General features: G+C 39.0%; 1 protein-coding gene across 4 annotated transcripts in view; it reads right to left on the reverse strand.

Annotated features, from left to right (window-relative positions):
- Positions 1-572: 572 nt before the first annotated feature.
- GNG2 (G protein subunit gamma 2) overlaps positions 573-16,038 on the reverse strand; it is a 112,725-nt gene continuing 97,259 nt past the window's right edge. For all 4 annotated transcript variants that reach the window (XM_080642482.1, XM_080642481.1, XM_080642483.1 and 1 more), the window contains one exon: positions 573-3,817. In XM_080642482.1, the coding sequence (XP_080498608.1) occupies positions 3,689-3,817 (129 nt within the window). In that variant the 3' untranslated portion in view covers positions 573-3,688. The remainder of the gene's footprint in view (positions 3,818-16,038) is intronic.

Genomic DNA, 16,038 nt, shown 5'->3' on the forward strand with positions numbered 1-16,038 from the left:
AACAACACTTTCTGTTCTTTTTATATGTTTTTATTGATTTGAGAGAGAGGATGGAAGAGGAAGGGAGAGCGAGAGAGAGAGAAACATGGATGTGAGAGAGAAACATCCATTGGCTGCCTCCTGCATGCCTCCTACTGGGAATCGAGCCCACAACCCAGGCATGTGTTCTGACTGGGGAATCAAACTGCATGGGACAATGTTCAACCAACTGAGCCACGCTGGCCAGGGCTTTTTTAAAAAAAAAATAGAAAAATCCCCACGTGGTATACCTACAGCATGATAGAGTATGAATAGAGCTCATCTGTCTTCATGGTCTATCAGAGCCCTGATGCATCCCCACCACCTTCCTCTGCGCCCATGCCCTGTACCTGAACTGTAGACACCAGGGAGAAAGGCTTGTAAAGAGCCTCCTGTGTGTTTTTTGTCCCTTAGGGTACCTCTATTAACAAAACCCTAAAGAAAATAAATGAATTCCCATTTCCACATTCACTTTATGTGTCATTATCCTTCTCAAATTGACCAGTGGGTGAGGTGGTCCACAGGCCTTTGCAATAAAATTGACTGCATATGAATTGAGTCTGAAAATTTCATTTATTAAAACAAATAAATGGTCCATGTTGGATGAAAATGTACACATTGCATTCAGGTTTCCCTGCTTTAACATTTCTGTATTTCCCTCTCTTTGAAAGACACACTCCATGGATCTTATGTAGGAAAAATGTGAACAATTTTTAGGCTGGGAAAACATTGATGTATATTCACAATGTAACAATTCACCATTGCCAGGAGCAGCTAGAAGCAAATATTTTTTAAAAGAGAGAGAGTACAAATATTCCTTAAGACAGCATGCTGATTTCTCAAAATTCTATTTGTGAATGAGTGTATGAAGAAATGGTTTAAAATTTTTCCTTGGTAAGCACTCTCTTTCAAATATTATTATCAAATTAGCCTCAGATCAAAGTACTTATTTACAACCTCTGATTTAAATAAAATAATATTTGGTTTAAAATTAAAAGAAATGAAACTGGAGTTAATATTGAGAATGATGCAAAAATTTGTTTTATTAAATATGAGGGTTATTGTTACTGGTTAACTAATTCTATGGCAGATTTCATTACTATCCAATACATTACACACAGAAATTAGGACCTTTAATAATTAAACTAAGTTTCCCCTTCAGATAAAATTATGCTGGTGAAAATGATTGTTGAATTTCTAAAATAATTAAAGCTTTTCAGAGGCATATGTAATAAAAAAAGCTTTCTCCCCCCTTAATAAGTAAAACTATCAATAAGCCAAAACTCATATAAAAACTCTGGTATTATAGTTCCATACTGTGGGACATGCCATTATGAAAAAGACAAAACACTTTCCTTAAACTTAGATGGGCTGTGTATTTGCTATCTTCTTTCTCCTTTCCGAACCAAGTTCACATGAAGTTTGGAATTTCCTTTACTTTGAATAGCCAGAGCTGTATTGTGGTGCTTCCTAGAGTTTTTATTTCACTTTCATTGCTCTAAAGATCTAGATTTACATGAAAATTTAAATAGTCCTTCTGAGAAAAATAAATGGTGTGGATTATGAAAATCATCAGGGTCTTATAAAGATGCCATCACCAACAAAGAGTGCTTATTCACACTTGTTTTTATGTGACTAGATATTCAGTTCATATTTTGATTCATATTACAAATGGATATGGTTTTCGCTGATTCCACGGTATTACTCAGCTAATGGTACAACAATGTAGTTTAATACATACTCTGCCAGGGTTTTTCTCCTCTAAATCTTCATCTGTGTCCTACTGACTATAACAAAATCCCAAAGTTTGAACAGAGCAGAAGATCTGGTTACAGAAGTGCATTCATTCCTTTCACAAATATTTCAGTATTCTCTTTGCCCACTCCAGGTGTGAGCTTTAATTGGATACATTTATTTTTTTTACCAGCATGCCCATAAAAAGGGACTAAGGGAAATATTTACCAAGTCTGTTTCAAAATCTGTCCTTGGCGTAGTTAGTAAGTCTTTTTATCTTCTCTTTTCCTTCCTCTCCATCCTTCTTTGTTTTTTAATGGGGGTAAGGAAAGAGAGTAGAATACAGTTAATTTGGAAATGGTCTTTTGGGATTTTGAAGCAAACGAGAAGATGTAAGAGAGGCTCTCTTTAGCCTGGAGATGGCACAGAAAAAAAAGTGACAAAGGCTTCCCATTACCGATGGAGGCTACAGCTGCCATGAAAAGTCACGTTCAACGCCACCTCTTGGGACGAGAGGGCCCTAGCTGCAAGGAAGTTGTAAATAAAGACTGAGAGATTCTAACAAACAAGACGGAGAATAAAAACAAAGAAAATATTTTAGCGGGAAAAAAAAATAGGCGAGTGGCACCTACAGACCATCTCAGTGGAAAAAGAAGCCAGACCCTCAACTGGTGGAGGTGGCTGTTGAGGGACACCTTCCTCTCCTCCCAGGAGGGCAAACAGCAGGGATTCTGAGAACGGGTTTTCTCTGGTGTCATGGGTTCATTTCTCCTGATACTTGAAAAAAAGAGGGGGGCACGTTTTTTCTTAAGAGCACAGAAGGAGTTCTTTTGATCTAGGATTTCTGAGATTCAGGGAAAGAAGGAATTTTCTCTTACTCTTTGACAAACAGACCTCCCAACCATGATGGATTCTTACCTCTCCTGCGTTGGGTTTTATCTGGGATGCCTTGGATAAAGAGCATCCCAGATAAAACCCAAATGCTTTGGGTTCTGGAAATCATGTTGGAGAGGCGTTTACACCGAGAGGAAAACTAGGGGGTGTTTTAGGCATGGCTTAGGTGCTGAAGTGACCTCAATTTCAAGATACTGAGTTTTTTTTTCCTTCCCAGCTTCTTTCCTCGCTCATTCCTTTTCCAAACGTTAGAGAAAAACAACAAAACTTCTGAATGGATGTTAACACGGACATTTTCATGCAATATTACTCAAAAATTGTCACAAATATATGAAAGCACCAGTCACAACACATGATTTACTTTAACTTGCAGAATCAAAGCTATCATGTACAAATGTTAGGAATAGTGATAAGAGAACACAGACAACCGGCATTGTTTTTGTTATCACCATGAGGATAAACCACGGGGAATATCTCCCTATACATTCTTGGAGTTCAGTCTCACAGACAAGTCCAGCCTTTCCTCTGTCCTACTCTAATGGGGAGGGGTGAGAGGGAGGGTCAGGGAGAAAGATAAAAGGAAACGGAAGGCACACGGACTAGACATCAACGCCATTAAACCGAACCTCGGTTACACTGGACAACTCAGCTGATCAAAGGGTATCTAAAGGCAATATTCATTCCAAGAAGGTCATACATATCTTCGCTCAGTTCAGCTGTCTGTTTGATTTTTTTCTTAAAATATGAAGCAGAAATAGAACGTTTTGGGAGGGACAGCAGGGAAGAAATGACGCGGATTTTAAATTTACACAGTCCCCTCCTCCAGGCAGTTCTGCAGATATCAGAGCTCTTAACTCAGGGTGTGGATTGGCTTTCATTGTCATAAAGGGGACCAGTTCTTTAAACATGCATAGCCTGGAGTTTCCGGGGTGGTTGTCCTCCCTCTATTTAAATGCTGTGGACTGGAAAGGTGCCCACTTTGCTAAAAACTCTACATCAGTGTCCCAGGAGCCCCGAGGCTCTTCAGGTTCCTCATGGAGACTTAAAGGATGGCACAGAAAAACTTCTTCTCCCTGAATGGGTTCTCTGAAGCCGGAACAGGAGTCAGGAGGGGGTCTTCCTTGGCATGAGCTTCACAGTAGGCCATCAAGTCTGCAGCTGCCTTGGATACCTGGAAAGGAAGACAACAAGCGAAACTTCAGAGGAGGCATTGATGCAGGTGCAGCCAGTCAAGGCCCAGGCTTTGGTGTCCAACTCCCCTCAAGAGTTCAGGTTCAAATCCTAACTCCACCACTTACTAGCTCAAGTGAAAGTGAAGCAAGATACTCAACCTCCATAAGCCTCTGTTTCCCATCTGCCAAGAAGGGAGTTGATGATCTTGACCTCACAGGATTGTTGCAAGCAGGTCCAGGACGAGGATGAGGGGAATAAGGCATTTAGGGCACAACATTGAAGGAGACGCTCAGAGTCAAGGTCCTGCAAGTCTCAACTCTGCATTTGTACAGCCCTGAGAGTGAGTTATCCAATATATTGGCATTTGATTTTTCATAGTATTCTCTTAGAATTTTTTTTTTTATGTGGTATTTGTGTGGAGTCAGTTGTCTCTTCTTTCGTTTCTGATTTTACTCATTTGAGTCTTTCCTCTTATTTATTAGTCTGGCTAAAGGTTGGTCAATATTGTTTATCTTTTCAAAAAACGAGCTCTTTTTCTATTGTTTTTGATCTTTTGATCTTTTTCTATTGTTTTTCTGGATTCCATTTCATTTATTTCTACTCTAATCTTTGTTTTGTTTTTTCCTTCCTTTTGCTAATTTTGTGCTTAATCTGTGTTTTTTCTTAATCCTCAGTTGAGAATATGTCTTTATCAATTTTTTAAGAGAGAGAGAGAGAGAGAGAGAGAGAGAGAGAGAGAGAGAGAGAGAGAGAAATGAACCTGCAACCTAGTTATGTTCCCTGAGACTCGAACCTGTGACCTTTTGGTGTACAGGATGATGCTCCAACCAACTGAGCCACCCTGGCCAGGGCTATGTAAAGTTAGGTTATTTTAGATCTTTTTTTTTTCTTAATGTAGGCATTTATCACTGTAAACTTTTCTCTTAGAACTGTTTTTGCTGCATCCCATTAGTTTTGGTATGTTGTGTTTCCATTTTTTGGTTTGTTTCAAGATATTTTTTAATTTCCCTTTTTATGTCTTCTTGATGAAATTGGCTGGTTGTTTAGGAGTGTGTTGCTTAATTTCCACATAGTTGTGAATTTTTCAGTTTTCCTCCTGTTATTGATTTCTAGTTTCATACCACTATAGCTGGAAATGATTGTTGGTATGATTTCAATCTTCTTACATTTGCTAAGACTTGTTTTGTCACCTATTATTGAACTTATCCTGGAAAATGTTCCCTGGGCCCTTGAGAAGAATGTGTATTCTGCTGCTGTTGGATTAAATATTCTGTATACATTTGTTAGGTTCATTTGGTCTAATATGAAGGTTGAGTCCAACATTTTCTCTAATTTTCTGTCTGGAAGATCTATCCATCGTTAAGGGTATTGAAGTCCCACTATTATCATATTGTTGTCTATTTCTCCCTTCAGATCTGTTAATATTTGCTTAATATATTTAGGTGCTTCAATATTAGGTCCATACATATTTATGATTGTTATATCCTCTTGATGAATTGACCCCTTTATCATTATAGAATGACCCTCTTTGTCTCTTGTTATAGTTTTTGCCTTAAATATCACTTTTTAATTGGCATTAGGTTGCTTATAAAATATTTTTATTGTGCTTCTATTTTGTTCCAGACATTGACTTAAGTTTTCTCTTTTGATCTACACAATAATCTGAGGTAGAAACTGTTACCCTCCTTTTACAAATGAAAAATTGAGGCTCAGCACATTGCATGCGTTATTCAATGTCATATAGCAAAGCACAGCAGAAAAAGAACTTGGACCCTTATGTTTTGCCATTAAGCCACAGCCATCCACATACAAACTACTCAACCGTAGGGCTAGTTCTAAAGGTTGATTAAAATTCTTTGTGCATCTTAATGAAATGCTACTATGACAGAATGAAAGGAAACATGCTGTTCTTGTCTTAGCTCCTCTAAATGAAAGCAAAGAACAGACTTTCAGAATCTTGATTACTTTTTTTGTGTGCCTTTTACTGTCTGAGCCATAGCCATTATTACACCAAACAGGAGCTTAGCTGTAAGCAGCAGAAACTGGATAAAATTGAAGGAGATGCTCATGGTCAAGGTCATGCAAGTAATATCTAAAACTCACTTGTTAAGAAGATACCCAGCACCATCATTACTTGTTTGCAATGTTCACACACAAATATGTGGCAGAAATTCTCAAAATCTTGTTATGAAACAGAAAGTGCCATTCTGGGCAAGATTAATAGCTGAGAATTGCTCATTTCTTGTATTGGAACACTTGATTCTGAATGATTTCCTTCTCAAAATATATTATGTGTTTTATCTTGTTTCCTCAACTAGATTGCAATCTCCTGTGGGTGATAGTCCAATACAATGTCAGAATCCTAGCAGTAATCAGAATAATTGCTAATATTTGTCTGCCCTTGTTATGTGTCAGAACTGTGATAACCACTTTACATACAGTATCTCATTTAATTCCTACAACAAGCTATTATTATCCTCAACTGTAATATGTGAAGTTGAGGTTTCATTAGATAAGTGTTTGCCCTAGGTTTCACGCTCATGAGTGGCTGAGCCCTGGGTCTCAGTGTTCCTGACTTAATCTTCATGAACCCTCTTCCTTTCTAACCCATAACGGTCATCTTTGTTCCTTACCCACAGTGATTCACAGCAATAATCTGCCTGTCAAATCTTGCTTTCTGACTATCCCTTTTAACATTTTCTACACAGCTTCTTTTACATTTTACATCTCTAAGCCTCATTTTCCCATGAAAATTTCCCCAATAACTCTAGGTAATCTCTCTCTTTTCTATCCTCTTGAATCTTCTTCCAAAAATATCTCAAAATTGTCCCCTATTGTCTTCTCTATTACTACTACTCTAGTTCAAGCCTCCACATTTTTTCTCCATGACTAGTGAAATAGCCTCTTAAAATTCCCAAGGGATCTGCTATAGACTGACTGTGTCTCCCCAAACTCATATGTTGAAATCCTACTCACCACTGTGATGGTATTTGGAGGTAGGGGTCTTTGGGAAGTAATTAGTTCATGAAAGCAGAGCTCCCATAAATAGGATTAGTGTCCTTCGAAAAGAGCTTCGTTGCCCCTCTCCCCATGTAAGGTTATGGTGAGAACATAGCCTTCTGTAACCAGGAAGTAGATCCTCATCAAACACCAAATCTGCTAACACCTTGATCTAGGACTTCCAGTTTCCAGAACTGTGAGAAATATATTTCTACTGGTTATAAGCCACATAGTCCATGGTATTCTGTTACAGCAGCTCAAACAGACTAACACAGGGTCCATGGGTAGAATTCAGGGGGTAGTCTATGAACTTCAATGATTAAAAAAATTACATCTTTATTTTCACTAACCTCAATGGAAATTTAGCATTTCTTTCCTTTATAGATATAGACAGCATGCTACAGTAGCATTAGCAGTTTCTGTGACTTAGTCACCAGCAGAAATTAGATATTTTCCCTCATAGTACAGTTATTACAAACATCTCAATCTTTCATTTATGTTCACCTACTTTATCATTACAGTCCCACTATTAGATCTTATATAATCAGCTAATAGAAGAGTATAATATAACCATATCATCCTTTTTTTTTTCTAAAAAATATTCTGATGAAGTATACTTCAATATAATTAGTTTTATTTGTAATTTGAGAACATTAATCTGAGAAGGGGACCATATTCTTCAACAGGCAGCCCAACAGGTTTAGGGCACAAAAAATGTTTACGAATTTTAACTGTGTCAGGAATAGTATTCTTCATATGCAGCTAGAAAGACATTTAAAATATATAAATTGACTCCGATCACTCCTTATTTAAAACTTTCAATAGCTTCCCACTGTACTTTGTAGAAAACTAAAACATCATAACACAACCTGCGGGTCCTGCCTGCTTTGGGCCTGCCCACCACTCCAGTTCCATGTGTGGCATTCTTCCCTCCTCGCACAGGTCTCCTCTAATTTCACACAATCTCCAAGTTCTTTTCTGCCTCAGAGCTCCACACATACAATTCCCTGAAACATTCCTCTCCCCATCGCCTCAACAGGCTGGCTCTTTCTCTTCCTTCAGGGGGCAGCTGAAATATTGCCTCTTTGTAGAGTCTTTACTGAACACTTCACCCAAGAATGACTTTCCTCATTATTCTCTCTCAAAGCACCCCATTCTTTTCCTTCATAGAACATCACTTACCACAGTATATAATTATGATCATGCTTGTTTGTTTTCTTTTTGATATATGCCTTTCCCTTTAAGCACGATGCTCTATGAAGGCAGGAACTGTCTTTGCCTTATTCACCACAGTGTAATTGGTGCCTGGCATGTAGTTGACACTCAAATAATTGCTGAAGGAGTTCTCAAACGTAATCTTATTCAACAAATGTTTCATTCAAATAATATTTACTGAGTACCTAACATGCCAGACACAGTTCTGGGGGCTTGGAATTAGGGAATGAAATTCACAAAGATTTCTGTCTTTGTGGAACTGATGCAGTATTGCAGACTTCCAATTCTGATTCTGATAGAGTCACAGAGACCAATTAAACCTTTCTGCTTAAATGTAAAGATATGACAAAATATACGAACAAATGGTTTTTAAATGTTATATAAGAGGCAGCACAAGACAGTAATCCCTGAGAGAATGAACACAAGACAAGCCCTAGGATTGCCTGGCTAATTGCCTGAAAGGGTTCCCAGGCCACAGCACAGGTAGGGAGTACCAGAGTTCAGAAATGTCCCTGAGCTGAGGTGAAAGTAACAGGGAAGAAAGAACTGGTGTGTGTGGTGGTGATGGTGGTGGTAGTGGTAGGGGTGGGGGTGGATGGAGAGCACTCATGCTCTGGAGGCCTTCAGAAGATTCCTTTGAGTCTTTAGCTGAATGCTGATAAGCAAACATGTGGGAGAAAACTGCTGGAAGCTGTGCAAAGAATTCCAGAAAGGACCAAGTGAAACAACCCATGATGAGCACCCAAGGCCCTCTTAGTTTTTGTGTCCATTGATTAGAGCAGAAAAGCCTCACAACAAATGGGGGGATGGATAGAGTCCTAAGAAGGGTATTACTTCAGTAGTGGTGCCAAATGGGCATAGGTTAAAGGCTGCTGAGGACTCACCTATCAAAGTTTAAAAGTAGGCCTTGATCAAAATGTTTCCAAGTAACGTAACTGCACCCCAGAACAAAATTAAAATATTTAAAGGAGAATATTTAAAGGAACAAAAAACTTCAGCTTGCTATAAGATAAAACTCACAATGTCTAGGAAAAAAAATTCTCTCCCATAATGAGGAGAAAAATTAATACAAAGAAAAAACCCTGACATTGTAGTTAAAGATAATGTTAAAATAGTAATTGTAAATGTTGTCCATGTAATAAAAAAGACAGAGGAAAGAAAACATGGTAAAAAGAGACATGGAAGATATTAAAAAGACACAAATCAAATCTCTGGAGATGAAAAGTACACTATATGAAATTAGCAATATTTTAGATACTGAAGAAGAAAAGATTAGTAAACTTGAAGGCGACAAAAGGAACTGTCCAAAATGAAGCAGAGCAAAAACAGACTGAAAAGAAATAAACAGCACACACTGAGCAAGAAGACAACTTCAAGTGACCCCAAAACACGTATAGTTGAAGTCTCTGAAGGAGAGAAGAGAAATGGTGGGTAGAGAGGAGGAAAGAAATATTTGAAGACATAATGGTAGAAAATTTTCCAAATTTCAAATTTGATGAAAACTGCAAACCCATAGTCTCAAGTAACTCAACAACCCTTAAATGAAGAACCATGAATCAAACTACTCCAAAGCATAGCATAATCAAATTGCTTACACAGTACTTGAGTGAGAATATAAAGAGAACAGAAAATAAGACATGATAAATTGCTATAGATAATGCTAGAAAGTACTAAGTTTTATAAGAAAATGAAAAGTCAAGTAGGGTAAAAGGGATTGAGAGTGTATTTGGGGATGATGGTGAGGAACAGGTTACTTAATTGAGAAGGTAATCAATTGAGAAGGTAATCAATCTTTAGGTAAAAAGATACAGAATGAAAGTTACAGTAAGAAATGGGGAGCCACTGACATATTGTCCAGGAGCACTCTGAATGCTGTGTTGAGAACAGGACTCTGTGGAAGTCAAGGGTAGAAGTGGAGACGACGCTCAATGTTATTGCTGATCCAAGTGAGAGGTTGGTGACGGTGGTTCAGAATACAGTAATAGCAGCAGAGGTGGTAAGAAGTTGTATAATTCTGAATTAACAGCATTTCAATGTAGAATCACCAGGATTTTTTGATGGATTAGAGGTACAGTGTAAATCTAAAAGAAAACTGAAGAATAATTTTAAGTGTTCAGACTGAGCAAATGAAAAGATGAAGTTGGCATCATTTCCATTGGTTAAGGCTGCAGGGAGAGGTTTTTGTAGGGAAGATCAGGAGTCAGTTTTGGATAGGTTGACATGGAAACATCTATCAATCAGTGAGATATACAATGTTACAGTTTGTGAGAGAGCAAGACTAGAGCTATAAATTTTGGAATGGAGGCCATATAGAAGGTACAAAAGCCTTGGGAATGACCAAGATCATCAAGAGAGTAAATTTAGATAAAAAAGAGAAGGACAAGGACCAAGACCTGGAACACTTCAATAGAAGAAGCTGAGGAGCCTAAGAGGAATCAGCAAATGAAATTTAGAAGGAGTAGCCTGTGGGAGTAGAAAGTACCGAGAGCCATGTGAAGAAAGTGCTTCAAGGAATAAAGAGACGTTGACCATATCAAATGCTGCCAAAAGGTCAAGTGAGATGAAAACTGAGAATTGACCATTAGATTTAAAAATCTGGAGTCATTGGCGATATTGATGAGAGAAGCTTCAGTACAATGATGGGAGGAAAGGCCTCACTGAAATGGGTTAGGAGCAAATGGGGCTTCCTCCTCCTTCTTCCTCAACAACTCAATGCAATCTGAAAGGCATTGGGTGGACCAAGCAAGGTAGGTTTCCACACTAGGGCAGGGGCCAGGGTGGATGTCAGAGCTCCAGCAGGGCGAGGAGAGCATATGTGCAGGGGACATCTGGGGAGGAGCATAGGAGCGTGAGTGCGAGTAGAGGCTGTGGAATGGGAGCATGGTTCCCTGCAGTGGAGTTTCAAATACGGAAAGCAGAAAGCTGGAATTAATCCTGTGATGTAGGACAGGACCTGGTGTTAGTGTGAAGACATGGTTACATATATACATATACAGAGTAAAATAAATAAATATAGATGCAAAAATGTGTGTGTGTGTGTGTGTGTGTGTGTGTGTGTGTGTGTGTATTCTCCAGCTCTGTCCACTAAGGTGAAGTAGGAACAACACTTCAGCAATGAGCACACTTGACATCCACAACATGATTTCTAAAGGCCATTCTCAAAGGACCTTGTACTCTTTGGAGAAACAGATGACCCCAGGGCTGGGGCAGGGAAATAACAAGAGGATCATAGGACATCCTTTTGTGCCAAAAGTTAAGAAAGCACTCCAAGAATGATGGGGGCATGTCAAAAGGACACAGAAGCCAGCTTTAAACATCAAAATAAATGATGATAGGACCATTGAATAAAAGAGGAAACCATGGATCCCTATCAATATAATGAAATACAATTTAAAACATTAGAATGTTTGATGAGGAATGGGATAGTAATAATCTCAAATTCCCTCTCCCAAACTCCAAATATTCATTAATATAAATTGAAAAGGATAACTTTACATGAAGAGACCTGGAAAACACCACCTTAATCAAATAATCAAAGTTAACATTACTAATAAGTGGCAATTTGAAATCATACTCCACTGACAGAATTTAATGAGACGAATGTCCCATCAATTCTAATATATGAATGCCACAGTTTTGTTACCTACATTTAGTCATAAAGAAATATCAGACAAACCCAAATTGAGTTACAATACACAAAATGGCCTGTAATCTTCAAAAGGTCAAGGTCATGAAAGTCAAGGACATCTAATAACTAGATGTAACACATGACTCTGAACTGGGTCCTTTTGCTAAAAGGGACATTACTGGGGTGATTTGCAATACTTACATGGGGTCTGAATTTTAGAAGGTAGTAATGTATCAATGCTAATTTCCTAGTTCTGATTTGATTATTGTACTTTGATTATAGAAGAACATTCTTACTTGTAGAAAATACACACTAAAGTATTTAGAGAGATAGGGCATCTGTTGACAACTTATTCTCATATGGTTCAGGGGGGGAAATTCTTTCCACTGTATTTGAAACTCTCCTGTAACTTTGATATTATTTCCAGAGTAAAATTAATTTTTAAAAGAAAGGGAAAGGAGAATTTAGAGACAGTGAATACAGACAACTTTTTCAGGAAGTCATGCTATACAGCAGAACAAACAAATGAGGCAGTTGCTGGGAGAGAAAGTGGGAGATTCCAGAGGAAAAAAAATGTACATTTTACTTAAGAGGGAGAATTAACATCATATTTGTATGCTGTTGGGAATGATGAAATAGACAGCCAAAATTATTCAGTATGGGCAGGTGGTAGGGGTGAACTGTTGGAGCATGTCCTTGATTAAGGAGATGAAATTTACAGGCAAGTGAAGCAGCAAGGATCTCCCCAGAATGGCAACTGCTAAAACCCTGCTATCTAGCAGCCTCACCAAACCACATTGGGGCTAAGAACCAGGAGGAAGTGAAGGGGGACTCTTATATAGTCCCAATAAAGGCTGCCAGATTGTGTTGTTAGGCCCTTAAAAAAAAAAAAAAAAAAGGAAGAAAGAAACAAAAGGAACCTACTCCAGGCAGACACCCTGACAGCTCTGAGGAGAAGCAGTTGTCTGTACGCATAAGAATCAGACCCAAGAGAGAAACCAAGATGGCGGCATAGGTAAACACCTAAACTGCTGCCTCACACAACAATTTCAAAACTACAACTAAAAGACTAAACGTCTATCACCCAGAACCACGGGAAAGCTGGCTGAGTGGAAGTTCTACAACTAGAAGGAAAGAGAAAAGAGCAGTGAGACATGCACAAGCGCTGAAAAGCTGAGGTACGGAGGCGCGCGAATCGGGCTGGCGGCAGGTGTCTGGGTGCGCTGCTTCTTTCAACCCGAAGGGAGACAAGCTCCAGATTACTCTGAACTCCAGTTTCTGGGGAGATGCTGGGGAACCAAACTCCTACGGGGAGAAGCTGGACTGTCTACCATCGGGTCGAAAGTGAGGGTGACTTTCTTGCAGAGGTGCGTGTAGCACTCATTGTTTACTGCGCTGGGGTGCGAGACGCGGGGACTTGGAAACACGGAAACACAGAGATAGCTGACTGGCAGCCATCGCGGTTTGCCACGCCCTAGCCTAGTGACTCCCTGAGACCCCGCCCCACACAATCTACAAATCCACCCAAGCTCTGCCGCAGTGGCTTTTGCATATAAATGACCTGCCCTAGCGCAGCTTAACCGAACTGCAGCTCTGGTCAGACAGCTCCAAAACCTCCAAACCCCAAGCAAAGAGGAGAAAACTGTAGTTCTCGCTGTACCTTCTGCTGGGTGGCCTCAGACAGTAGCTGACCAGCACCCCATTGTAGATCCAGAAGCCAGTATACCTAGTGGTCAGTGTGAGACACCAGATTTCAACTCCTCACATCCATAAGTGACACATTCAAAAGGCAGACTCAGTAAACACCAAAGCCCCACTGAAGCAAGTCCAGCCCCCTAAGCGTGTCTCCAGTACAGCAGTTCTTCCATTATAGACACAGTGAGTCCTCACAGCCAATTGGTCTGGAGGTCAATCCCAGTGATACCAACAACAATCAAGACTTAACTACAACAAGGCTGTACACACAGTCCACAAAGGGGTGCACCAAGAGTGTCCACTTCAGGTAATTGGGAGGCCTACCCACTGGCCCATATAGGACACCTAGCATACAAAGCCACCCTACCAACTCAGGGAAGCAACGAAAATGCGGAGACAAAGAAACAGATCACAAACAAAAGAAATGGAGGAAAACAAACGACTGGATATAGAGTTCAAAACCACGGTTATAAGGTTTTTCAAGAATATCCTAGAAAAGGCCGATAAATTCAACGAGACCCTCGAGGATATGAAAAAGGACCAACTAGAAATTCATACACTGACTGAAATAAAAAATATTATACAGAGACCCAACAGCAGACTAGAGGAATGCAAGAATCAAGTCAAAGATTTGAAATACAAAGAAGCAAAGAACACTCAACAGGAAAAGCAAAAAGAAAAAAGAATCCAAAAATTTGAAGATAGTTTAAGAAGCCTCTGGGACAACTTCAAGCGTACCAACATCAGAATTATGGGGGTGCCAGAAGAAGAGAGAGAGCAAGATACTGAAAACCTATTTGAAGAAATAATGACCGAAAACTTCCCCCACCTGGTGAAAGAAATAGACTTATAAGTCCAGGAAGCGCACAGAACCCCAAACAAAAGGAATCCAAAGAGGACCACAGCAAGACACATCATGATTAAAATGCCAAGGGCAAAAGACAAAGAGAATATTAAAAGCAGGAAGAGAAAAACAGTTAGTTACCTACAAGGGAGCACCCATACGACTGTCAGCTGACTTCTCAACAGAAACTATGCAGGCCAGATGGGAGTGGCAAGAAATATTCAAAATGATGAATAGCAAGAACCTACAACCAAGATTACCCTACCCAGCAAAGTTATCATTCAGAATTGAAGGTCAGATAAAGAGCTTCACAGACAAGAAAAAGCTAAAGGAGTTCATCACCACCAAACCAGTATTATAGGAAATGCTGAAAGGTATTCTTTAAGAAGAGGAAGAAGAAGAAAAAAGTAAAGATAAAAATTATGAACAACAAATACATATCTATCAACAAGTGAATCTAAAAATCAAGTGAATTAAAAATCTGAGGAACAGAATAAACTGGTGAATATAATAGAATCAGGGGCATAGAATGGGAGTGGATTGATAATTCTCAGGGGGAAAGGAATATGGGGGGTACGGGAAGAGACTGGACAAAAATCATACACCTATGGATGAGGACAGTGGGGGGGAGGTAAGGGCAGAGGGTGGGGTGGGAACCCGGTGGAGGGGAGCTATGGGGGGAAAAAGGAGAAACAATTGTAATAATCTGAACAATAAAGATTTATTAAATTAAAAAAAAAATCAGATCCAAGAACATAACTGGCATGCTAGGATATAGCTCTGTCTTCATTACATCCTAAAATGGAGACAGGTTTTTTTCTTCTTTTAAGGTGCCTCAAATGATGTAATTCCACCCCAGTCTATCTTTTGAGACACATCTTCAAATTGCTGTTGCATAATGCTTGCAAGCCATCAGGCAAAGAAGTCAGCACTGGCAGGCTGCCACTGCCTGTGCATGGGGGGAGTTGTTGGCATTAAGGGTATCGTCATTCAATAGCTCTTTCTTGAGTTGCTGGCAGTAATGGAGCCATGCAGGTTGACGACTTTAATTTGTTGCTTAAAAGAAGCTCAAAGATTTCACTAGGATGGAGGCTTGAAAATGGGACGACGTTACACTGAACACTGAGCATTGTCACAGGCCTGGCAATATAGGTTAAGGCAAAAGAAACCGCAGAACCTCTGGGAAGAGATGAGAGACTTTTCAAAGTAGGAGAAATGAGTGGTCTGACTCCCAGGTGATATTAAATTAATGGTACATATCAATAGGATATTTAAAAAAAGAAAATAGAATAATTAATTTTTGAAACAACAGTCATCAAGAAAAAGTACCTTATATTTAATTTACTCTATTTAATAAAAGAAGAAAGACATTCAAAATTACCCTCCAAAATAGTTACTTTTTTTTTTTTTTTAATAAGGGAGAAACCATCTGGCCCGAACACTAGGCTATTCAGAAAAATTTATTTCCCAGAGATTTCAAATTATCAAAGCTTTACAGTATTATTTCTCTAGCTCCAGGCACAATGCATAACTAAGCATGTACTTGGTGCTTAACAAGTACCTATTAAAAATTTAAAAATTATATAAACTCTTATAAAAATTGAGCTTTATGTTCAATTATTAATGTATACTTGATTGCATTTTTAAATTTTTGCCTCATTTTCAGCAAATCAAATGAATTAGAACTGGCCAGCTTTGAACACAGCCCTTTCCTCTGTAAGTCTTTGATAAACGATGCCAATTTTATTATCCCTGAAAATACTCTCCATTGGCAAGGAGGCTTGCATTTCATTCTGTCTAACAAACCGAATGCAAGCATGTTGAGGAAAGAAATGTT

Source organism: Plecotus auritus (genome assembly GCF_963455305.1).
Source record: "Plecotus auritus genome assembly, chromosome: 1".
NCBI lineage: Eukaryota > Metazoa > Chordata > Mammalia > Chiroptera > Vespertilionidae > Plecotus > Plecotus auritus.